This window comes from Lygodium microphyllum, unplaced genomic scaffold (assembly GCF_053477565.2).
Source record: "Lygodium microphyllum isolate KBCC unplaced genomic scaffold, Lygodium_microphyllum_v1.1.10 scaffold_144, whole genome shotgun sequence".
Taxonomy (NCBI): domain Eukaryota; kingdom Viridiplantae; phylum Streptophyta; class Polypodiopsida; order Schizaeales; family Lygodiaceae; genus Lygodium; species Lygodium microphyllum.
Genome location: NW_028229627.1, coordinates 155,680 through 181,634, shown reverse-complemented (window position 1 = coordinate 181,634; position 25,955 = coordinate 155,680). Strand labels below are relative to the sequence as shown.

General features: G+C 44.1%; 1 protein-coding gene across 1 annotated transcript in view; it reads left to right on the top strand.

The window, feature by feature from the left end:
• The window catches only part of LOC148008419 (uncharacterized), a 199,828-nt gene that overhangs the window by 31,882 nt on the left and 141,991 nt on the right, over positions 1 to 25,955 (top strand). Inside the window, exon 2 of the mRNA XM_087674241.1 lies at positions 8,854 to 8,904. Within this exon, the coding sequence (XP_087530367.1) occupies positions 8,854 to 8,904 (51 nt within the window). The remainder of the gene's footprint in view (positions 1 to 8,853; positions 8,905 to 25,955) is intronic.

Below are 25,955 nucleotides of genomic sequence, written 5' to 3'. Positions count from 1 at the left end.
CTGTGACTTGCATGGTATTAAGAGGGAGCTTACAACCCCTTACAACCCTTCTTCAAATGGAGTGGCTGAAAGATATAATAGGACTTTAAGTAAAAGAGTGCGGTGCATGCTGTCCATTGCTAATCTCCCTTATGAATTTTGGGGAGAGGCACTCAAAACCGCGGTTCATATTTGCAACTGCTCTCCAAATAGGTCCTTAAATAATGGCATCCCTAAGGAGGTTTGGTCTAGCAAATTGGCCTCATATGACCATTTACGCATATTTGGCTATGATGCTTTTGTGCATGTTAGGGATGAGCTGAGGAACAAACTTGACCTAAAATCCACCAAAGGCATTTTCATGGGCTATGGTGATGAGGGTGAATTTGGCTACAGAGTGTGGTTACCTCAATCCTAGAAAATTATTCGCAGCTGTAATGTTGTGTTTAATGAGGCAAAATTACTAAAAAATACTTTAGCCTCTAATGAAGATATGAAAAGGTGAAATTTCAGAGTTTGCAGCCACCTATTACTTTAGAAAATGAGCCTCATGGTGCTGTACCACAAGCTGAAACTGATGATCAGCTGGTTATTTTTGAGCCAGATGATGATGGATAGCAAATAAGAGCACAAGGAGGCCACGGAAAACAAGATAGGCTTGCTGATTATGAAAATGCAGGTGCTGGTAATGAAAATGAAGGTGTTGTACAGTATGAACAGCATGTTGAAAATGGCTTACAACAGCCAATAAATGCTGAAAATAATATACCTTCAGAAGTAGACCCAATTCTTGAAAATGTTGATCATTGGTTACGTAGGTCTACACGCGTAAGAAGGCAACCACATAGGTTTGACCCCTCCTCGCATTATGTGATGCTTACAAATGAGGGTGAGCCTCTTACATACAAAGAGGCCAAGTTATATGAGTTCAGCAGTAAGTGGGAGCTAGCTATGCAGGAAGAGATTAAATCTCTATATGTAAATGATACTTGGGATCTTGTGTCTTTGCCCAAGGGAAGGAAGTCACTTTCAAACAAATGGGTGTACAAAGTAAAGACAGTTGATGGGAAACCTAAGTACAAGGCAAGGCTAGTTGCCAAAGGGTATGCATAAAAGGAAGGGATTGACTTCCAAGAGGTCTTTTCACCTGTTGTGAAGATGACAACTCTACGTGTGCTTTTTGCTCTCATTACTGTATTGGACTTAGAGTTGTATCAAATGGATGTAAAAACAACTTTCTTGCACGGTGACATTGATGAGGAAATCTACATGAAACAGCCCGAGGGCTTTGTAGTTCTTGGAAAAGAGCAGATGGTGTGTAAGATAAAATGCAGCTTGTATGGGATGAAGCAAGCACCACGGCAGTGGTACAAAAAGTTTGACACTTTTATGCTATCTCATGATTTTACACGTAGCCATGTAGATCATTGCTTGTACATGAAAGAGGATACAGATGGCAGCCCCATTATACTTGTTTTGTATGTGGATGATATGTTGCTAGCTGGGAAAAGAAAGAGTAGCTTGGATGCTCTAAAAAATCAGCTGAAATCAGCCTTCTCCCTGAAAGATTTGGGGAATGCAGAGCATATTTTGGGGATGAGGATTTATAGAGATAGCGGGTTTATCTTCCTGCAAAGCATCCTCACAATCCTTTAGAAACAAAATGCTCTTCATGCAGTCTTTCCAAAGGTCAAAGCCATGACCATCAAACCGTTTAATTTCCATCGAACTCTTGATGTCTGAACTGGAAGAAGTTGCAGCCATTTTATCATGAACACAAGAGTAAATGCACTAAACTGCAGAAGCACAAGCTGAACTAGCAAAATACACTACTGTTCTTTCTCATCCAGGAATAAATCTCTGCTGTTTGTACATGAATCAGCCACCACACGGACAAAAATGCAGAAATTTATCAAATTGTACACAAATCCCCAAAATTTCAAGTCCAAAATTGCATAAATGTCAACCATTTGACCTAACTGAGCAAAATTTTGCCAATACATGAAAAGCCCCAAATTTCTGGGATCCAATGTCAAGAAATTTTGCTCAAAGGAGCAAAATTCTGATTGATTTGGCAAAATCCCCAAATTAATTGAGGTCACCACACGCAATGTCTGCAATTTCTGACTTCAAAACCACTAAAAGGACATAAGCAATGTCAAATCTAGGAGAATTACCAAATTTTCGGGCTTGATTTTGCACAAAATCGACAATTGTGCTTTCAGCGTGAACTCGCGGTTAGAGGAAGGAGTTTCAAAAAGGATTTTGAAGAAAAATAATGGTTTTGAAAAAAAGGAACCGGGATGATGAGTCCGTTGATCCGTATGTTAGGCTTGTTTGACGTCCACGTCACATTAGGTTGAAACCCACTGGCGCCTGTCATGTTGGTCGCCGTCCAGTTGCACGTGTCACGCTGGTTGCCGTCACCTCCCATTGCATGCCGCCACATTGTTCCTAGGTGCGCAGCACTTGCCGCCGCAAAAACGTAGGTCCCAACAGCCTCTATGACAGATGAGTGACGCTAGGTGTTGGAGGAGGAGCCAAGTGTCAAAAACGTAGGTCCCAGCAGCCCCTCTGATGGACGACTGACACTAGGTAATGGAGGAGGAGCTAGTCTACCAAAGCACAGGTCCTTGAAGCCTCTATGATAGACGAGTGACGTTAGGTGATGGAGGAGGAGCCACGCTACAAAAACGCAGGTCTCAATAGCCCTTGTGATAGACGAGTGATGAAATCATTGATGCTCGGTGATGTAGACTGTCACCAAAGGCTAAGATGTTGACGCCAAGCTAGAGATGATGATGCTAGGCAAGGAGAAGATTTCCACACTGAAAAATGTAGATGAAGATGAAGCTTGATGGAAAGGGGTGTTGATGCCAAGCAGATGATGGTGATGCCAAGTGAAAGATGCTCCAAATGCAAAGCCTGATGCTGAAATAGGGTGCTTGAAGCAGAAGAGGAAGGGTGAAGGCAACCATGAGCCACAAATTGCAATGTCCTCTTGAAGGGGTGTGAGAGCAGTGGAAGGGGTTGGTGAAGGGAAGGGTGTCTGATGATGACGGAGGAAGAGGGGTGAAGAATGATTGAAGAGTGGTGAGAGTGGTACAAGTGTAAAGAATGAATGAAGTGATTGCCTATTTATAGGCATAAGCTTTTTAGGGTGGCGCACCACGGTGTGGGTGCCCACTGAAAAAGTGGCCAAAATGTGGGCACCAACTCTTTTTGGGGCTGTCATTGCGAAACCTTAAATGAACTGTGTAAATTGAAGAAGTGGTTTCTCAACTCCCCCTCTTAGGGCTAAAAATGAATGATGAAAGAGAAGCGAAGAGAGATACAATAAAGAATAAGAGGATCCCAGAGATCCAAGATTTCCACCTAAAAGGTAACCTGTAGTAAGGAACAATAGACGGGATGAACAATAGAACTTGAATCCACCTTGGGAAAGAAGCCAATAGCTCTGTAACTCCATGCTGGAAGGAATTCGAAGATCTCGTCACCAAGTCGCGAGGCTGAACCTCCAAGGCCTTGATCTAGGTGGTCTCTAAAGATCCTGGGTGACGAACCCAAAGGAGTAAATGGTGGGTGACGAACTTCATGATGAGTAGGTGCCCCCCCTTAGGGTGGAAGTGTAAGGGCCCCCTCTAAAGTCCAATGAATAGAAGGCCCCTTTGAGGGCAAAGAGAGTGTAGCCCCTCGGAATCCCTCTCTACGAGAGGTAGGGAATCTCAAAGCTCATGGATCATAGACTTTGAATCATTTGATTATGAAGGAAGTGCCACTGGTCGTGCTAAAGAAGGTATATGGGGTATTGAAGATATCAAAGAATTCCCAAAGGTGGTCTGTCAAACCTGAGTAGTGGAGGGTGGGGAAAGACGAGGCTCATGCGGAGCCAAGGGTGGGCAACAGTCACTGTCTCTTAGTGGAGCGGACTGTGGAGCTAATGGAGGGTATCAAACAATCACTTTCTCTCTAAGGAACGGACTGTTCAGGGGATAGTATTCAACAATCACTCTCTCTCGGTGGAGCAGGCTGCAACCTACAGGTTGTTGAGATGGCCCTCCTGAAACCCTAGAAGAAGTAGAAGCAACCTTCGTAGCACATTGCGGTGGTTACAAGTAGGCCATGGTACTAGTTAATCCTCTTATGGCTCGAAAGGGTTTAGTATGCATTAGATACGTCTTATTGCCTCGAGCATAAAAATCTAAAAGCCGGTGCATAATAAACTCTGTGGTCCAAAAGGGAGAGGTGGCACGAGTGGAGGGGGGTAGACGCATATACTATGGCGGGGTAGGGAGCAAAGGTCCATGGCAGTAAGCATCGGTAAAAGGGAGGGTGGGTGGGAGAGGAAGAGAAAGGTATCTGTGTCTCCTTGTGATGTAGCGGAAATGAAAGGGGAAATCAGTAGATGATGCCAAACCCGCAACCTTTCTTTGCCTTCTTTGATGAGTAGGGTCTTTAGCTCTCTGAGCTCTTGTGCTTTGATACCATGTCAAAAATAAGAGGTATGCTTTGATACCATGTCAAAATTAGCGACAGTGCAGAGAGACAGTAGGGGTTGCGGGAGTTACAGTGTGTGTATGGCAAACATTGAGAGAGGAGAAACTTAGAAATGCAAGAAGAATACAATGAGGATGCATTGGATCATGCTATGAGAAGAAAAGTTGATATAACAGAGCCGAAGCTCAAAAGATAACTGCATTGTCTTGTCTGAATCAGGCGGCAACACTTGTGGGAATTTGCATAGTGAAGGGAGCAAACCGCAGTCCTCTGTGTAGTGGGCTATTGAAGTAATCACTGGAAGGTGAAAGATAACTGTCGAAGGAGCGAATAACAGTCCTTTGATGTCATTGGAGATGTGAAAGATGATCACCAGTTGTCGAGGGAGCAACTGCAGTCCTTTGATGCCGGGGAGTGACCTGGGTAGCAAAACGCAAGTCCGAGAGTGTCGAAGTTGTCAAATGCAAGGAGAGCAACCTAGATCTTGATGCCAGGTGGATAATGATGACATGGAGGATGAGCCGAGCTGCAAAAACGCAGGTCCCAGCAGGCTCTATGACAGAGAAGTGATGCAAGGTGATAAACGAGTAGCTAGGTTGCAGAAACGCAGGTCCCAACAGCCCTTGTGATGGACAATTGATGCCAGGTGATGGAGGAGGCTACAAAAACACAGGTTCCAGCAGCCTCTATGATAGAGGAGTGACGCTAGGTGATGGAGGAGGAGCTTGGTTGCAAAAACGCAGGTCCTAGCAGCCCCTATGATAGACGAGTGATGAAGTCACTGATGCTCGGTGATGTAGACCATTCGCCATAGGCTAGGATGTTGATGCCAAGCTGGAGATGATGACGCTAGGCAAGGAGAAGAGCTCCACATTGAAAAATGCATGTGAAGGTGGAGCGTGATGGAAATGGGTGTTGACACGAAGCAGATGATGGTGATGCCAGGTGGAAGATGATCCAAACGCAAAGCCTGATGCTAGAATAGGGCGCGTGAAGTAGAAGAGGAAGGATAAAGGCAGCCATGAGCCACAAACCGCAATGTCCTCCTGAAGAGATGTGAGGTAGTGGAAGGGGTTGGTGAAGGGAAGGGTGTTTGATAAAGGAGGAAGAGGGGTGAAGAATGATTGAAGAGTGGTGAGTGTGGTAGAAGTGTAAAGAATGAATGAAGTGGTTGCCTATTTATAGGCATAAGCTATCTAGGGTGGCGCACCACTGTGTGGGTGTCCACTGAAAAAGTGGCCAAAATGTGGACACTAGCTCTTTTTAGGACTTTTAATGCGAAACCCTAAATGAAGTGTGTAAATGAAGAAGTGGTTTCTCAACATGGCGACCATCATCTCCATTCGGTGTCAACAGGCACCTGTGTTTTTGTTGCTAGATCATTTCTCTCTACCTAGTGAAAGTGCTTTTCACTTGGCGTCAGCCTCTTACGTTGTATTTTGCAGTCTCACACCTCCTTGGCATTGTCGACGGCTCCGACAGGCACCTACTACCTTAGACACCTGCGTTTTTGCAGTTATTGCTCCATCAAGGGATGGATTTCATCATCTGGCTAGCCGTTCTGTTGATCCTCATCTTTTGGAGTATGCATTCATAGCTGGTGATCTTCTTCCTTGACTCAGATGGCATTTAAGGACTACTTTCGCTCCCTCAACAATTATCCTTCATCTTTAGCATTACCTACTAGTGGAAGGAGTGCATTTCACTCCATCTACAGTGCAGAGTTCCTATAGGTGTTGCCGCTTTGAACAAATAGGATAGTGCAGCCATCTTTAGAGCTTTGGCTCCATTGTATTAGCTTTGTTCACTTAGCATGATTCAGTGCTTCATCATCTTTTTCTTTTGTGTTTTTAGGGTTTCTATTCTCTCTTAGTGTTTGCAGTACACAGCATCTCTCTTAGTGTTTGCAGTACACAGTCTGTGTTTTGCCCCACAAACCCTAGTGTCTCTCTGGTTTGCTTCCACAATAGTCATTTCTTGACATGGTATCAAAGCATACCTATTTTCTTGACATTGTATCAAAGCGTACCTCGTTTCTTGACATAGTATCAGAGCTAGAGGTGCTCAGAGAGCCACAAACATCCTTTGCATCGGAGAAGGCAGACATGGCATAATCTTCTGACAACCAACCCCCCCCCCCCCCTTCCTTATTTCCATTGCATCATTGGGAGATATCCTTCTCTTCTTCTCCCTCACACCCTCCCTTTTCTTGGTTTACACACCAGTACCATGGCCGCTGATTTAGACAGGACAGTATAGTTATCTTCAAAGCTTCAACTCCACTGTAGCAGCTTAATTCATTTAGCGTGATTCAGTGATTTATCATTTATCATCATTTTCTTTTGTGTTTTTTGAGTTTCTCTTTTCTCAGAGTGTTTGCCATACGCACTCTGTGTTTCTCCCTATAAACCCCTATTGTCTCTTTATTTTACTTTCACAGCAGTCATATTTTGACATCGTAGTCCGTCATGACTCATTTCATGGATCATTGGATGATGTATTTATATTATGGACATGATTGTTTAATGCTCATTGTTCACAACGTGCCTATTCCTATGGCATTTTCATTTTTTGTATTCATGAGTCTTGGTCTTGGATCTTGACTCAAGCCACAAACTCTTCTTTTTAAGTGTATATGACATCATGATAGTCTTTTATATTGAGTATTGATACTGATACTTTGAAAATTCTTGAAACTCATGTATTGTGGTCTTATTGTTTTTGGTAGTTTGGGCTCGTCAAATTTCTTATAATGTTATATGTAGAATTTATATTGTTTAGGAATTTGAGTGTTTTTGGTGCAAAGGTTAGAGTTACAAATGGTATTACCCCTATTAAGATATTCCTAAAAAATTGACATAAGTGTCATTGTTTCAGCTTGAGTTCAAAACTCTGTTTCACCACTCCAAAACATGATTCCTTTACATGTTTCTGAAAATCTTGGCAACTATGCTTTTTGTATGGTATGCAAAGGCGTGAATGATTTTGCTAAGGAAAGCATAAAGACCGTGCATGATTGGGCTATACTTTATTCTAACCACTATGTACTCCTTCAATGCTCCAACAAGATATATGTGTGTTTCTTAAGGTATTGAGAGACTTCCACGTGATTACCACTAACTAATGTTGATAATTCACTTCAAGGTATTGCAAACTGTTCAAGTTACCAATGAAGATAAGTATCGTATCCTACTAGTTGGACCCACCTTTGGATATCCAAGTTAATTTTTTTTTCCATGTATGTCGTTTCAAAGAATGCTGGGGGCAAGGTGATTATAATCTAGGAAGTTAGTGTTTGGAGGCTATTCCACTAGTACTTCAATCGGTTCTTGTCTATAGGACCAAAGAATCATGAAGGACCATTTATCATGAACATTTGTCATTTAGTCGAGTGGAAATATTACCTCGAGATGTAGGCAAGATGGGGCTGGTTCGGTTAATCGAGATCACTTCCTTGACTTTTGTCCTCCAGGATATTGCTAAGGACAACTATCATTCATTAGGGAGGGAAGTGGTATATGCTGTTACATTCTCGATGGTGTGCACACAAAATTCCCCACTAACTACAAGGTCACTACATTTGAATATACCCTAAAAGCTAGGACAATTAAGTAGTCTTAATGTGAAACCTCTCCGATGATGGCGGTCAAGTGTTCTGTACCAAGGACCTATGGGCTCGTTTGTGCCACAACTTGTGTGATCACCACGCTTGAGACTCTAGGCCCTTCGTGGTCTCATCCACATACTTTGATGATGTTGGTTGATGGTATGGGACATCAGCCCTTGGGACAAAAGCTTGGCTCAACATGTCACTGGACCTAGGCTTTGAGGTGAGTTTGTTTTGGCTATATAGTTGGAAGCTAAGCATAACACTGATGCCTCTATGTTTTGTTTAGCTTGACACTCATCCCTCTGTGTTTCTTTTCTATGCTTGCGTGCCATGTGTTATGTGTGCATCTGGGTATTTTAGGAGGAGAGTGATTGAAAATTTGTATCTAGAAGCACATAAAGTCAACAACAATAACAAACATCTCTGATATAATCAGAAAAAAACTTCAAAAGACATTCTAAGACTAATGTAAGCATTTATCTAGTAGATTAGAATGGCATGAGGAGATTTGAACGTGTGAATCCATGTAAGCATAATTGTTATAGTAATTCCTCAACAACAAATGAGTGAGATAAAAGCTTTAGGAACTATTTTATCTAGGGTTGGTGGGAGCAAAATGTACATCACTCTAGGGAGGAGGCTAAGATGTTTGTGGAGTATGAGGGAAATAGGGGGAGGGAGGTTGGGTGGAAGGAATGGGTGGGAGGCAGTGAGAAAATATGCACTACAATGGAGTATCAATTAATATCATATAAACTGGTTTACAGCACGGTGATTGGGATCCTGTTCTAGATGAAAGGGCATTGGAGGACATAAAGGTATTTGTGAATGTATATTGTTGATTTTGCTAGTTGGTGCACTTGAACTTTGAGGTTAATTAAAGTAGCCATTCAACTATATGCTCTATGAATCTACTTTTGCACACTTTCCCAGCTATTTGACTGTTGTAATTGATTCATTGTTTGTCTTGGTTGATATTCGTAGAAGTGCTTACAGCTTTTTGTCTCAATCTTATATGTTGCTTTTCTCTTTTCTTGGTGTAGTGACAGTCATTTATTTCTCTCTTGTTTTTTCTTTTTTTGTAATGATACATTTTAAGAGAGTTGAAAAGTTATCCCATTAGGAGAAATTGATGGACTGAGTAAAGCTATCTTCCTTTTCTTCTTTGTGGTTGATACCATAAGCATGTTTCTGATGAGCTAGATTGGGGCCAGAGACATTGAATCACTCATATCCTTTCGGAAGATCTTGGATGTGAAGTTCATAGATGAATTAACTTCTTATCTATAGTGGGACATCTCTGGGAGGAGATTTGCAACAGCTCGGAGATGGCTTTAGAAGTCTTTATTAACCAGCACAAGTTCTGGAACTTGTGTCAATACCTGGGGTACCGTCTCTAGATTGATGGCCAGTTGATATATTTTAGTAGATAGATATAGGGACTGGGGGGGTCATTCTAGGTCATTTTGTCTCTTGATTGAATCAATGGATGCATGAGTTTATGAAATCAGTGATAAACACCCTGCAACCTGTGATAATAGTATCATAGCCATGTTTTATTTTCCTTTGATTGCAAGGAGGAATTCAAGATATTGTTCAGTTTTCGTGGGTTTTGGCACAATGATGACGTGTTTGAGTAGCTGAGGGGAGAATGAAATGATTGGTAGAATAAATGAAGAGTTGCAATATTGGCTTGAAAAGTGATTTTATTTGACAGGCTTAAGAAATGATTGGCTGAACAATTTTGTTGCATTATTTTGATGATATATATTACTCAAACAGTTGGTTAATGCCAATCCAAGAAAGCCCAAGAGGATGCCATGACTGCAACACTTGAACAAAACTTCAAAGGGAGAAGAGATGCAAAAAGTGTCGCTGATCATATTACTCAAAGAAAACCATGGTAATTCATGTGGTCAACAGCATAGATGGATCAGGGAAGATGGGAGAATTTTACTGTGGTAGGAGCAATATCCAATATTATATATACAAAGCTTAAGGGCAGTCTTGGAATTGGGGATATTTGTGAAGGTTGAGGCTATAGATCTACTGGGGTGGCACCTCACAACTGAAGAATAGTTTATCTTCTCTAGTCGGCAAAGAGAGAGTCATTTGAGCTCTTGCTCACATAAAACCTGCTGCACAACTCATGTAACGTGCATGACTAAACCATCTCTTGAACTTGCTAAATGCTATCTATCTACAAGATGATACTTTGTATCAGATATAAATACTCGATTGTGCTTTTTATATAGCTGATCTAGAGGGAATGCGTGGTCTTATTAACTATTGCTATTATTTTCCTAACAAATTTATCAATGTGAAATCAAGATAGAATTCCAGAATTTGTGTACAAGAAAACCAATTGGCTTACACACTTTAATCTACTCACATGCTACCTTGCAGAAATCTCCAGGGCTAGACAAAGTATCTTGAACGCATCGCCCTCCACATATGATCTTGTGTCATTACTGTACTCCAAATCTAGAAGCCTTGTCATCATGCTCCTTATTGGGAGCTCCAACGTATCAAAGGCTAGTGACATTAGAGTAGAGAGGAAGTAACATATCGCCTCCTCAAAAATGTGAAGAGGCACAGAGCAAATGGACAGTTGTTGCAACTTCTCGTACATCCCACCATTGATCACCTATTGTGGTTGACCATTTATGTGGATGACACCCCATTGATCCATTGCTGCAAAAAGCCTAGGTGAGACCTGGTCCCCTTCAAGAAATCCTAGTGGATTGTGTTGTAGACTTTCTTGGTATTTTAAAGGACAACTATCCTTTTTCCACTATGTTGGGTCCATTTTCTCCTCAAAGATGGTAACGATGTTCTCCAGAATACTCCTATCTCAGATGTAATTGTCTAGACACATGTTGATGTTTGGGAAAAAATACATGAATTTGCAACTGATCCTCTTTGCCATTTGTCTTTTAGGCCATTGACAAAAGAGTCTTGCAAGCATGGCAAAGTTATGCGGCCGTGCAATTTTCTTCAATGTAAGATTATATGTAGTTTCTTGATATATTTAAGCCATTGGCAATGATTTCCTTTGTTAGAAAATCCTCCTTAGATTTGGTCTATCTTGTAAAGAAAATACCCTAACACAGAAGCATAAAAAGAAACCGTACGACAAAGCACAGATTGATAAAAGAACACAATTAGGGTTAGGGTAACTCAGAGACAATGAACACAGTGAATAAATGAAATGATATGACTACTAATAATACGATGCTCATGCAGCAAACACACTATGCAGTGAATGAATACTGGACCTCGAACTCCTGTATCTCAAGGATCAGGGCAGGGGTAATGAGCAGGAGAGTGTGTCGTACTCCGAACGGGTCCGAATCGCAGCAAGGCAGCCTGCGGATGTCAAACACCAGCAAACGCAGCAGTGAGAAGCTGGATCTGATGTAGACAGCAGTGAGGAGAGAGAAAGACTAAAAACGCAGGCAGCAGGTGAGAGAAAGACTAAAAACGCAGGCAAGACAGCCTGCAAGAGAGAGAAAGATTAAAAACGCAGGCAGCAGGTGAGAGAAAGACTAAAAACGCAGATAGGACAGCCTACAGGAGAGAGAGACTAAAAAGTAGCTGTGAGGAGAGAGAAAACTGCACACGACAGCTGACAGGTGAGAGAAAGACTGCAGCAGGAGAGAAAACTGTCACGGCGGCAGCCGGAGCCTGCAAACACAGCAGTTTGTTGATGTGGCAGGTTGTACGACAGCAGTGCAGATGATCAGTAGTCAGTCACCAGGCAGAAACAGCAGAAATCAGCGTGTGGAGGGCTAGAAACAGGCGCCAGACTGTAGGGAACAGTGATAGACAACAAGGGTTGAGATGTCCTCCACGAACGGGGTGTGGGCAGAAAGCTGATAACACCCGAAACCTGAAAAAACGAGATTCAGGGAAGAGTGGAGGGTTGGCTGCCAATTTATAGAAAATTAGGGTTCTAGATCCTCTCCCACTTAACTCTCTCGATTTGCTCCTCGTTTTAGGGTTTTGGCTAAAATAAGCCTAAAATAAGCATGTTTTGGGGCTGTTTAAGTGGCTAAGAGCAATTCTTAGCACAACACCTCCTCTCAGGCCCAAAATAGGGTGAGAAAAGTAGACCAGCCTAAATTTTGATTTACCCCAAGGCATCCTACCCCAAAGTAGCCAGGGCATCGGACAAAGGGTGCACATCGGCTGCCCAGTGGCCTACCAAGACTACAGAGGCGATGGTTATCTTACCAAGGGAGCCCAAGTGATCACCCCAGAGAGGCCAGGGCATCGGACCAAGGGTGCTCGGTAGCTACCCAAGGGTCTACCAAGTCCTACAAAGGTGGATGGAATCAATGGACTTTTTTTTTTTTTTTGAAATGTTTTGAAAATACATAAGTAATATAGGGGCAGCGGTCGATTAAGTGACAAATAGGAAAAGATAAAGAGAGTTTTAAACCCAAGTCAAGCGTAAAACTAGTAGACTAATCCCGCGCACTGACTAGGATAAGTGCCGAAGGATGAGAACAAGTGTGTGTATGTGCCAATCATGTGGTGAATATGTGGAAAGGCAAAAAAAAAGGATGGTGGGCTTAGCAAGACAAGCAAAACAAGCAAGCAAGCAAGGGTAGGGAAACTGTCGTTAGGAGAACTGCCATGTGTTATGCTACGAATATGGTGGATCCTAGAGTCGACCACTCCAAAAGACTGAAAAGGGATAAATGCGTACAGATGCATGTTTACATGAACAGAATGCCAATGCATGGGGTAATGCAAAAGGAGATGCAAGAGGTCATGCTCATGCAATATGCTATGCAACGGTGCCACTGGGACAGTGCCCTCGTAGGGGAATTGTTCACTTGTCCAAGTATCCTTTTACAATCAGGTCATCCTGACGGTGCGGATGAAGTTACAAATGCCCATAATACAATATAAAAGAATAAGTGAATGTAATGTCTAAAAACAATAAGCATCATCACTATCACGATCAAGAGTAGAAGCTGCTCCCTCTCAAACTGGAAGGGAAAGCAAGAGGGAAACACCCTCTTCCCGTCAAGCTCAAGAAGTAGGAGAGGGTGTACCCAAGCCGATCCTGGATAGCAGGTACTGAAGAACTGACCGGCTGACCGCTTTGGTCAAGATATCTTGAAAATTATCCGATGAAGGCACAAACTCTAGGCGCATAGTGCTTAGCTCAACCTGCCTTCTGGAAAAATGGAAGTGGACTCCCACATGCTGTGTTCGTGGTGTGATGATCGGATTGCCCGCAAGGGCAATGGCACTCTAGTTTTCACAGTAGACAATTGTGGGAGAGTTACATGGAAAATGAAGCGCCGCCAGTAAACTCCTCAGATAGATGGCCTCGATGGTGCCATTGAAGAGAGCCCGGTACTCAGCCTCGGCCGTGGAAGCCGCCACTGTCTCTTGCTTACATCTGAACCAAGAAATGGGAGCCGTGCCCAAGGTAAAGAGGTAGTCGCCATGGGAATGCCGGGTGTCAGGATCTGCTGCCCAATCAAAATCAGTGTACCCTTGCAAACATAAACCATAACCATATGTCAAGCCATAAGAAAAAGTATACCACAAATAACGCAACACACGAAGACATGCAATCCAATGTGACATCCTAGGTGCTGTGAAATACTGACTGAGTATGCTAACTGAGTAAGCTAAATTTGGCCTAGTATAAATTAACCAAAGAAGTTTTTCTACAACAGAACAATAGGTGTGTGCATCGAAGGGCTGTCCTAGGGTATCCTTTGACAAGTGGATAGTAGGATCAAGAGGCATGGCCACTGGCCGTGTCTGATCCGAAGTGTAGTGTTCCACAAGCAGAAGTGCGTACTTCTGCTGTGACAAAAATACATCCTCCAGAACGAACTACCTCCATTCCCAAAAAATAGGACAACAAACCAAGGTCTGTCATTTCAAATGTAGCTTTAAGCTTAGCCTTAATTTCTGCTATGGCAGCAGAATCTGAACTTGTGATGAGTAAGTCATCAACATATAGTAGGATATAGCTAACCCCCTCTGGTGTGGATCGAACATACAAGTTCGGGTCATAAGGGATAGAATGGAATCCATGAGTTTATAAGAACTCATTCATTCTATGGAACCAAGACTGCGGCGCTTGCTTCAGCCCATAAAGAGCTTTGTGTAAGCGGAATACCTGATCCCTAGGGTTCCCTAAAGGAAAGCCCGATGGCTGCTCCACATAGACTTCCTCCTCCAAGTATCCATTCAGGAAGAGGCACTCTTGACATCCATTTGACGTATCGGCCAGCCATGGTGAGCGGCGAGCGCAAGTAGCAACTGAAAGGAAGTTGACCGTGCAATAGGGGCAAAGGTCTCTTCATAATCAATGCTATGCCTTTGTCGAAACCCTTGCACTACAAGGCGAGCCTTGTACTTGTCTAAAGTCCCATCAGCTTTTAGCTTTGTCCTAAAAATCCACTTTGTCCCGATGACTTTCTTGTGGCTCGAACGATGCACCAATGTCCAAGTCTCATTTCGGTTAATACTCTCTAGCTCCTTTTCCATGGCCTCTCGCCATTGAGGATACTGAAGAGCTTCCTGCCATGTATCTGGCTCAGAATGCGCTATGTAATCAGTTGTAAACAACATTGCAAATGATGCCTGAGGAGCAAGTCAGGTAGATCTTCTAGGTCCCTCCGAAGAGGAATCGGGTGGTAGGATCCCCGAATCCCGCATGGTCTACTGGTACCAGTGAGGTAACGGGTCTCGCGAAGGGGGCTTGGGAGCTGAAGAAACTGCAGGAATGTCAGGAGCGGGAAGTAGACTAGGCTCAGGAGGCACAATCTCGGATGATGTGGAAGAACGAAACAGATCGGAATCCAGTGCAAAAAACTGCACAATATCCCTCTCGTCAAAAACAACATCCCGCCCAACGATCACCTTGTTTGTCCGAGGATCGAACAAACCATAGGCTTTCGCTTCAGAGGAATATCCCACAAAAATAAGGAGATCAGCTCGGGGAGTAAGCTTATCTATCTTGTCAGCAGGCGTGTGTGTGTACGCACGACACTTAAAGACTCTGAAATGGGAAATAACAGGCCGAGATCCAAAAAATGCCTCATATGGGGTCTTCTGAGGAGGAGCCGCAGTCGGGCAATGGTTGAGGATATACACCGAAGTGTTAACAGCCTCGACCCAAAGGTGCTCAGGAAGCTCTGCTGCGAACAGCATAGAGCGTGCCATTTCCATGACTGTGCGGTTCCTATGCTCTACGACTCCATTCTGAGAGGGGGAGTTGGTAGAGGTGAGCTGGCGAGAAATGTCATGCTTCTGTAGAAACTCGAAAAACTCGTGGGAGATAAACTCACCACCGCTATCACTCCTCATGCAGCCGACACGATGACCAGTCTAGTTATGAACTAGCAGCACCCAAGCAGAAAAATATGTGAAAGTATCTGACTTATGCTTGAGGAAGTACACCCACATGTATCGAGAATGATCATCCACTATCAAAAAGAAGTACATCGTGCCGTTCAAAGCGGCAGTGGATGTTGGCCGGCAAAGATCAATGTGAATCAATCTAAGAGGCTCCTCAGCTCTATGTGTAGACTGCTGAGGAAATGGGGTACGGTGCTGCTTCTCGGCTGACAGGCTTTACAGACATCTCGAGCTAGCTTTAGGTGTGCAAGGCCCTCAACTAGCTCATGGCATGACAACTCATAAAGTGAGTCATAACCAAGATGCCCTAAGCTGAGGGACATGATATACATTGTCTAGCGAAGCTAGATCCGGACCCTTGTCAGTGGCAAAACTGATGCAACCTTGAGCCTGAATCTTGACCGAGGAGTTGTTTCCTACACGGACCCGCTCGGCTGTAGGGGCTCGGGTACAGAAAATGTTCTCTATAGGAGTCATGTGATGTGTAGCTCCACTGTCCACAATCCAAACTGGAGCTGAAGTGCTCGGCTGTGAGGAGTGGGCCTGTGTAGTAACCTCGTTAGGAGGCAACTCACAGATGTGAACGAGACTCGCATCGGATGTCTCTACGGAGACAATGTGGGCCTCTGCAGACCAGTCAGACAAGCCCTTTGAAGTTGGAAACGTTATCGACTGAGATGGCTGTGCGGTGGTAGTGTGAGTCTGACCTTTAAACTGCCCCTAGCCATCACCCTGTCTCTCCTCCTGGGGGTTGCCCGATGGAGGGGCAGGGGTTTGAGATTTAGGTTTTGGTGCTGTGCCTCGTGTCTTTGATCGACACTCGTCGTCAAAATGGCCAGCCTTTTGACAATGTTGACAATACCTATTCTTTTTAGATACATTCTGCCACCCTGGTTTAAGTTGTGACTGGGAGTTTCCTTGAGAATCCCCAGATTGATTTAGCTATTGAGTTTGATTTGGATTTTGAGTGGATGTTTGGTTTGGTTTGCCCTTCCCTTGTTGCCCTTTCTGAGAATGAGTAAGAAGAGCCCCCTCTGAAGAGGAATTCAGATGAAACTGATCGAATAACTGTGCTTAACGCAACAGTTGACACTCAAATTCATAGAATGTAGGCATGATAGGCTTTGAAACTATTCCTTCCACAAAATTGAAGTATTTATTGGGGAGTTTATTTAGGAACAATGTGACCTGATCATCAGAGGACTTGGGAGTTCCTGTAGTGGAGAATTTAGCGAGGAGACGCCGATACTTAGCCAACTTGACTTTCAAGTCATCTCCGTCATTGATTTTGAAAAGCTGAAGCTCATGGTCAAGATTAATACGACGGGTCCTATCCTGAGCTGTATAGCGGTCAGTCAAGTGTGCCCATCGCTCTGACGCTAAGTCAAAATGCTGAAGCTGAGAATGAAACTCAGGCAATAAGCCGTGCATCAGCTCGACAATAGCGGAGGCATTCCTAGCCTTCCATGAGCGGACGACCTCGTATGGAACAAATGCGGGATCGGGTTGGGGTTCCAACCCTCGCACAAGATCCTATAGGTTTTATGTGTCAAGGACATGTCTCATCAAATTCGACCAAGTAGTAAAGTTTGACCCGTTAAAACGAGTCTTGTTATCAAATGCATTCTTGGCAGAAGATGAGCTAGAACCATGAGGTGTCGGATAGGTGGTGTAAGATGATGGAGGTGGGTGTGTCTGATAAGAGAAAGAGGGAGGGGGAAGAGGTGGGTAGGCAGAAGTAGGCTGTGAGTGTCCAATGAGTGCCGATTGATGTGGAGGCACTGGAACATGAATTTTTCCATAAGGTGCCGGTGTAGGTAGAGGCACTGGGACACGGTAGCCTTATCCAAAGTGAGGCTGGGACACAGTAGTATGACCAGAAGGTCCACTAGGCAATGTCATGGAGGCAAACTGTGGAGGGAACTGATTCACACTCGGGAGAGACTGGCTGGAATACCCATGCTGCAATGATCCCGAAAGTGTGTATGAGGTAGGTGGAACACCACCCAGTTGAGGGAAGGATGAGGTCCTAAAGGATGTGCCTATGTTTCCATAACCCCCGGGTGTGATGTGGTGCGACATGAGGTGTCTGAAATGGAAATATAAATGGTGTAAATGGAAGTGGTGAAGTAGCGGAAGAATATGGTGGGATGGGTGGGTTTGAAAGTGAGGTGTATGAGGTGCAGATTCTTTTTGTTCATTTTTATCATTTAAAGACTGAAAATGAAATTGTGAAGTTAATGATGCACCATGTAATGAAGTGAAATGAATACCAAATTCATTCTGATTATGTGAAGTAGACGGAAAAGAAGGAAGGGCAGAAGAAGAGGTACCTAACTTTTTCTTATAATCCCCGTGATGTGTGTTAACATACAAGAATTGGTCCTCAAGAGAACCTTTTCCGTAGTCAATAGACTGGACTCTTTCTTCCAGATGATCTCTACCAGTATATTGCAAAACAGAAGAGGTAAAAGAAAAGGGCACAAAAGACGAATCAAAAGTACCTTGCACCGGAGAGGACGGAAGAGTCTGAAAAAATGAAAAATACTTCGAATCTTGCTCTCCAAGAGGGGGGTCCATCCCTGATGGAGGTCTCGACGGCTCTGCAACATCATCAGACTTACGCACAACATCTGAAGAGTGAAAATCATGCATATCTTCATTCAGAAGCTTTTCTTGATGGGCGATCCTTTGGTCGAGCTCCTCAATCTTCTTTCGTCGATAGGCTATGATCAGTTTATATTCTTTAGAGGTCAACTTGCCTATCTTTTCTTCCATGTACTCAGATGTGTCTTCCACCATGTCGGAACTTTGTGAAGCAAGTTGATCGGCCCACTCTCGCTCGGTTCTCAGCATAGGCTATTCTGGAGACAGAATCGGTGTTGATGTGTTCGAAGTCATTTGAACCTACTGTTGTTCTTGCTTCTTGTAAAGAGCTCTCAGATCAAAGGCCTAGGTTTCTCAGAGAGTACTAGGCTTTGATACCATGTAAAGAAAATACCCTAACATACAAGCATAAACAGAAACCGTACGACAAAGCACAGACTAATAAAAGAACACAGTTAGGGTTAGGGTAACTCAGAGACAATGAACATAGTGAATAAATGAAATGATATGACTACTAATAATACGATGCTCATGCAGCAAACATACTATACAGTGAATGAATATTGAACCTCGAACTCATGTATCTCAAGGATCAGGGCAGGGGTAATGAGCAGGAGAGTGTGTCATACTCTGAACGGATCCCGAATCGCAGCAAGGCAGCCTGCGGATGTCGAACACCAGCAAATGCAGCAGTGAGAAGCTAGATCTGATGTAGACAGCAGTGAGGAGAGAAAAAGACTAAAAACGCAGGCAGCAGGTGAGAGAAAGACTAAAAACGGAGGCAGGACAGCTTGCAGGAGGGAAAAAGACTGAAAACGCAGGCAGGACAGTCTGCAGGAGAGAGAAAGACTAAAAACGTAGCTGTGAGGAGGGAGAAAACTGCAGACGATAGGTGACATGTGAGAGAAAGACTGCAACGATTGCAGTAAGAGAGAAAACTGTTAGGGCGGCAGCTGGAGCCTGCAAATGCAGCAGTTTGCTGATGTGGCAGGTTGTACGACAACAGTGCAGATGATCAGCAGTCAGTCGCCAGATAGAAACAACAGAAAGAGAGGAGAAGATGGAGAGCTTCTCCTCCCCGGTCCCTCACCCTCACACACTCACTCCCTCACACTCTCACACTCCCTCTCTCAAGCACAAGCTCAAGCAAGCAAGAACAAGAAGAAGAAGAAGAAGAAGAGGAGAGCCACTTTTGGCTACACACAAGAATGAGCTTCTCATTCCACTTTTTTGGCTTTTATACATGCCCTACTCCTCCTTGGGCGGTCATCCCCTTTTTACATGACCGGCCATTGGCCTAGGTCATCTTTTCCTATTTCCTTCCTATCCTTCTTGCTTCTTCTTCACCGCCTGTCTATCTTTACAATTTGCACAGGAGAGAGCCTGGCACTCTTTTACAGGATTTCAGGGTGCGCCTTTGTATTTTAAAATGCACCTTTCCCCTTTTGCATTTGCCTTGGACTTTTAAGGTTGCCCTTGCGCTTTTGGCATTTTCTCCTCTTCTTTCTTCAGTCGGGCTGCCTTTTTTCCGCCTTTGCCCTGCGTCTTTTTTATTTCCTTTTTCTTTCTTTGTGTTGGGGTTAACATTACCCCCCTCCTAGACGAGTGTCAGTCCCATGGCACTCTTCGTGGAAGGGAGCATGCGGAGCTTGCACCGAAGACGTGGGTGGAAGGGACTGTTGTGGTTTGCCTTGGAGGAGTTCAGATGTTTGTGCGGATGAAGGTCGTTGGTGGCACTTTGCTGTTCTGATTGGCTGGTGATATGATTGTTGTAGGTGGCGATAGGGCTACTCTTTGGTGGGAATGGTCACTCATAGCTGGCACGGGTGTTGGTGTTCTCGGGATGCTCATGGTGGATTCTGCTCGTGATGATTCTCTGGTTGTCTTGCATGATGAAGTAAATGACAAGAGTTCAGAGTTGAGTGTTGATGTAGAGCTGATGGCGCTTTCGTTGGAGTATTTAATACCTGCAATTGGAAAACCTCTCATGTGGTCTCTCCCTAAGGGGTAGTGCTAGTCTTCTTATCGTGCACAAGACATATTTTGACTACTTTGGGAGACAGGTCGAACTCTAAGCAAGCCTGGAGTATCGTCCTGCACTTGAGGACCCAAACCGTGTATAGGTTATATTGTGAATATTAAGTGAGTACACATGCGTATTTAGGTATTACTTAGTTAGAAGACTGTCAGCCTGGTTCCTTGTATAGCAATGGGTCAGTGAAGCAAGGGGCTAAGTTGATGGAAAAATTTGTCGATGAAGACGGGGAGTATACTTGAAGATTGCTTGAGACATCATTATGGTCTTGTCAAGGCAATGTAGCATAATTGAGCTCCTTGATGTCTTAGCTTTTGGTAGCTAGTGGCTACTTGTAGTGCTTGAAAAGTATGGTGTACTTTTCCATTGTCTTTCATGCCTTGCTTATCACTGTTGGTTGTAATGGTATTGAGATGGTGTGCAAAAGAATTGTGCAAGTGGTTCAGGGTGACAGGTCTAACCATAGGCGAGGCGAGCTCCCTAGGTATGTCCTGCCCTTGATGTGCCCTGAACAATTGTGGGGGATGTACAAAGGGCTAGGGGATTAGGGACGGAGCCAGCCGACCAAGGTCACTGGACGTACCTAATTTGAGGAGCCCTAGGTGCGGTGTTGCGTGTGTGTGTTTTTTTTTTTTTCCCCTTTTCTTTTCTTTTCTTTCCTTTCTTTCTTTCTTTTTTTTTTTTTTGGTGGAAAAAAATGAATATAATCAATGCCATACATTAAGGTTGTTAGCCTTTCATTTGGATTGAGAAATGTTGGGATCCAAAGGCTATGAAGAATGGATATTACAGAGATGATTGTGTCACCAGCCTTGATGCTAGAGGAACTGTTGTTGAGATGAAGAGATACACTTGAGATTTTGCAAACCTCTTTGTAACATGTGAGACATCGAACAATTGAGGTAGCACTTGGAATGAGCTGTGTAGGACAAGGGCAGAGCATCTTGCGAATTGAATCCTGGATGATGAAGAGACGTTTGCCCTTGTTGAGAGCGTGGCTCGTGCCCGAATATAGAGTTTGGCCAAGAAGGAGGAGGTAATCGATGATTATGCTTTGGCCATGCTCAGTTGCGATATGTGCTTTCTGCAGAGGTATCCTTGGGTTCTCATCTAGTGGCACTTCCGTCATGGCTTTTGTTTCTTGATATTCCTGTCACTTCCTCCATAATGGTTCTTTGTGGGGTTGGTGGTCTTGTGGTGACTTGGATATTAAACACTTCTAAACATTGACCTGTGTCATTCTGCATTCACTTGGAAAGGTGTGAGAGCACATGCAAGTCACATGCTTCAACCATAATGAAAATGTCTAGCTAAACAAGACATCACCAACCTGAATCCCTTAGTTTTGACTTGATGCGTATCACCTGCACTTGGTCATCATTGCTCATGGGGTGTGTTGGTCTTTGCTTCTTTTGGTATTATTTACACAGTCACAAAACACGTTGTTTATTTATGTACATGTTCATGAAACCATGTCACTCCGTGAGGATAAAACCCAATTGTAGAACTCAGGATTGTACTCGAGTATGGCACTAATATCTAGCTTCTGTGGTAGCCTACTTAGCAATAATAAATATTTGGCAATATCGAGTAGCATAGTGCCTTGTCCGAGTCTAGTGGAAACATGTAGCTCCTCCTCAGTGAGAACTTTATCAATCAAAGGGCTCTCTAGGCTAGTTCTAGCTAGGTCCGTACCTCGAATTGTAGCTAGAACTCGAAATGAAGTTGGTGCCACATAGGTCGGGTCTCTTTGGGACTGCCATTTGGCCGCCATTTAGCCAGTCGCTCCTCCGAGACTGTCATGATTTGGGCTCCAAGTTCGGCCATTGTAGCGCGGTTTTCAAACCAACGTTTTTCAAATTGGCTTCTATCCTCTGATTGTTGCTTTAGTTGCTCTATCTCTAAGAGATTTGGCTGGCAGAGCATTTCATTAAATGTCATGGTTAAGCGTAGTTCGTCAGCCTCCTCATCAGAGATGAGTCGCATGCATTCATGTAAGAGCTTGTCATAATGTCCATCAAGGTATTCTTGCTCTTCCCACGATAGCGGATAAGGCAAATATTCCTCAAGTTGCTCCCTAGGGAATGTGCCCATGTCTACATGAACATAGACACGTGCGAATAATTTCAGTTTAGTGTCCCACTTGGTCAAGCACTCTGCGACATCTCTATGTTCTATGAGGGCTTGCTCGGTTGCTATCTCATGCAAGGTTCTAAGGGTTTCCTTAGGCTTTAGCATAGCTGGGGGCTCAGGCCTAGATGAGCAAGATTGATCAATGCTAGGATTGCTTATGCTTCGAGGTTTTCATGTTTCTCCTGAGGCTTTATGGTAGTTGTGTCATGGTCCTCCTCGGATGTGACCGGCGTGATCTTAGCATCCTGTTGTGACAGTGTTGTATCCACTCTTGATTGATCAATGCGATTTTCTCTATCGGTGGATTGAGTGTCGTAAGCAATAGTTGACGGTAATTGTTGCTTTGATTTATCAGAACACATGGATGTGTCTGAGATTTCACCGCTGTTATGAGAGATGGCAATGGGTTTATCTATGGATGAACTGGACGCTTTGTTCATCATCTCTTCAGTACTCTTGGTCCCAATCTTCTTGTCGTCTGCAGTAGCTTGCAACTGTCGTTGTTTTCGTTGTTTTCTTCTCTTTCTCTTGGGTACTAGAGGTGTATCCTTTAAGGACTCAAGATCCTGAACTAGGTCAGTAGTTGATGTGCTTGGTTGGGCCTTAGCATTCTCTTTCTGTGGCATGTCGTCATGGGATTTTGCTACGGCCTCACTAGGTTGAACAGCCTTGCTAGGTTGCGAGGGTTCAACTACCTCTCTTTTTGGAGAGTCTAGCTGTCCAGCTAATTCTCCTCTGTTCAGCCCTGCATTCGATTGCATTGACAGTTGCTCCTGGTTAGGCATTTGCTCTAGATTTTTGTCCTTATCTATTAGAACCTGTCTCCATTGCTTCTTGTCAAGGTGAGTGTTGTGTTTAGAGCTGTTGTTCTCTTGCTCTGGAGGTTTGGGTGACTCTAGTGTAGAACCATGAGACGGTTTAGGGTTTTTGTCATGTAGGCTTGGAAGAAACCAATTGAAGAAGTCAGGGTTGTATTGATGGGAAGCATAGAGATCTAGGATTGCAGGGTCTTGAGCGAGGCAGAAGACATATGCGCTGACTCTAGTGTAGAACCATGAGACGGTTTAGGGTTTTTGTCATGTAGGCTTGGAAGAAACCAATTGAAGAAGTCAGGGTTGTATTGATGGGAAGCATAGAGATCTAGGATTGTAGGGTCTTGAGTGAGGCAGAAGACATATGCGCTGACATCAAGTACCATGCTCCCTACTCCTAGACTGCTAGCCACGTGTAGATCTTCTTCTAGAAGCACTTTATCATACAAGGGATGTTTTTGGACAGTGATAGAAAGCTGGACATCATGGACAGTTGCCAATACTCTCAATGAGGTCGGGGCAACGTACGTGGAATTATGTATTGATGCCCAAAGGGCTTTCCTTTGCTCGGCAAGTGTCATTAGCGGTGGCCAATTTTGGCTGCCAAACTTTGGTTGGAGTACCAATTTTGTGCAAAGGTACCTTGTCCTTTCCCTTTTCGTTTGATTGCTTTAAGCTTTTCCTTGTTTGTCTCACATAGAGCTGTATAAAATGAGGGTGTCAAGCGCAATTCTCTAGCTGTGGCTTTTGGGATGTCCTTCATGACTTCTTCAACAATAGATACATAGTAGAAACAAACATGTTGCTGCTCATACCAAGTCAGTGGTTTAGCTATGAGCTTTATGTGCTCTGGTGTTGGCCTTCCGATGTCCACATGGACATATGCACGTGTGATGGCTGTCAGCTTGTGATCAAGCTTCACCATGCCCTTCATCTCTGGTTCATTGGTCAGATGTGCCATTTCTTTGGCCAAGTCTTCGAGAGATTTATCCTCAAGCCTAGGCTTTAGGTGCTTTGGAAGGATTGGAGGTGTCAAGGATATTTGTTGGGACATCTCTTCCAAAGGTGAATTGCTAAGGACACGTTCCGCAATGGGTGTTGTCACGGCCAAAGGTTGTGACTGCTGTGGTCCCTGATTGGAAGTAGCGGTGGCTAGTTCAGTGGACTGGCTACCATTGGTAGACTGCGGTGTCAAGTCCTTCGGCAGATCAGAAGTGGTCGTGTCTTTTTTTGCCCTTTGGGCATTCACTTGTGCAAGTTGAGCAGCGGCACGAGGCTGCTGCTGCCATGCTTCCTGTGTCCATTTAGGTGAAGAGGATGTAGGAGATTTGGGACTCCTGCGTGGGCTTGGCACTGACTGGAGAATTTGCTCGTGATTGCTAGACGATTCTGTCATTAGCTTTGTTGAGCAATCAGCCTTATCATGAGTAATGTTGTGCTTGTGGTGCTCATTATCCTCTAGGGAAGTCAAAGGCTCCTTGGGCACTAGTGGACCTTCTCCACGCTCGACAGTTACCTCTGATATCTGCTTGCTAAGCACGCTAGGCTGAGGATCTACTTTTTGATAGGTCATGTTTGGTTTCTTGATTTCAATCGTAAGGGGCTCAATCACTCCAATATTTTTGGTTCGAGACTTGGATTTTCATTTAGGGTTTCTCCTACGCCTCTTTGCTTTTGACATAATTTGGATTTCTGACAGAGGTGGTTTAGCAGGGGGTTTTGGTACCCAAATCCCTCGGTTGCCTGCATAATACCCTTGAGCACGAAGCAACGCCTTGGATATCCATCGCGGCATTGTGCTAGCTCTCCATCGATGCCTTCGTCTATAAGGCTTGGGCTTCTTTCATGGTCTTCTACGATATTTGTAAGTCCAAACCCTATCCTTGGCCTTGTCTCCTAACCTTTTTGTTTCAAGTATGGCCTTACTCACTTGTTCTCTCCGTTCAACCTGCGCTTGTATCAACTCTTTCAACAACTCCTTACTCCCATTACTAGGCTTGCTTGGTATGTCAGAATGCTCCTTGCCCTTCCCTCGAGGTTTGGTGAGGTCACCCTTGCTAAAAGTCGTGATTATCCTCACACTTGGTAGTGTTAGGTGTATCCTCTGTGCTATATAGTCGGCTTCACACTTCATTGCCTTTTTGAAGGGCCTTCCTAGGAGGATTTCCTTTCCACAATTCTCGCCATTTGGAGGAACATAGAATAGGACTGGCAAGCTTTCTGTTTCAATAGTTACAAGGATTCTGCACTTTCCTAGAAGTGCTCGTGGGTGTTCCCGTAAGGATTAAGAGTTGCATCAGTCGGTTTGAGCTCTGGTTGACCTAGTAGAGTCCATGCTTCGTAAGTCAAGATATTGAAATCTGCTCCTCCATCAATCAGAGCATCGATAGTATGCTCTCTTTTCGCGGTGAGTTTGACCCTAAGATAAGCAGGTGGTACTATGTCCTCGTCTTCCAGGTCTTGGCTTGTAAATTTAAGCCTTCTGACAAATGTCCTTGAGTCCCCAACTGCACGACCAGATGTGGATTCTCCACCGATGTCTTGGGTCGTCCTTGCAGTGTTGCTCAAGGTACATCTCTCGTCAAGAGTGCCATGTCTAGTCATCTTCGCATTTGTAGCTTGCTGATGTTGCATTTTGCTCTGACTAGACACGGTCTGAACACAATGTCTTTGTGTTCTCGTGGTGTGGCCTTTTTGCCCTTGATGGCTAGATTGGCCTATTGAGGTTCTAGGGTCTCTTTTTGTCTTTGTTTGGATGTGGGCTTCTGTTTGTTGCTTTGTAAGTGAAGATCTATGCTTGTGTAGAGCCATTACTACACTAGAGCCTAATCCGGAGGACCTGTCACGACGCGCGTTTTCTCTCCAACCTACTTGGGGGAGGTGC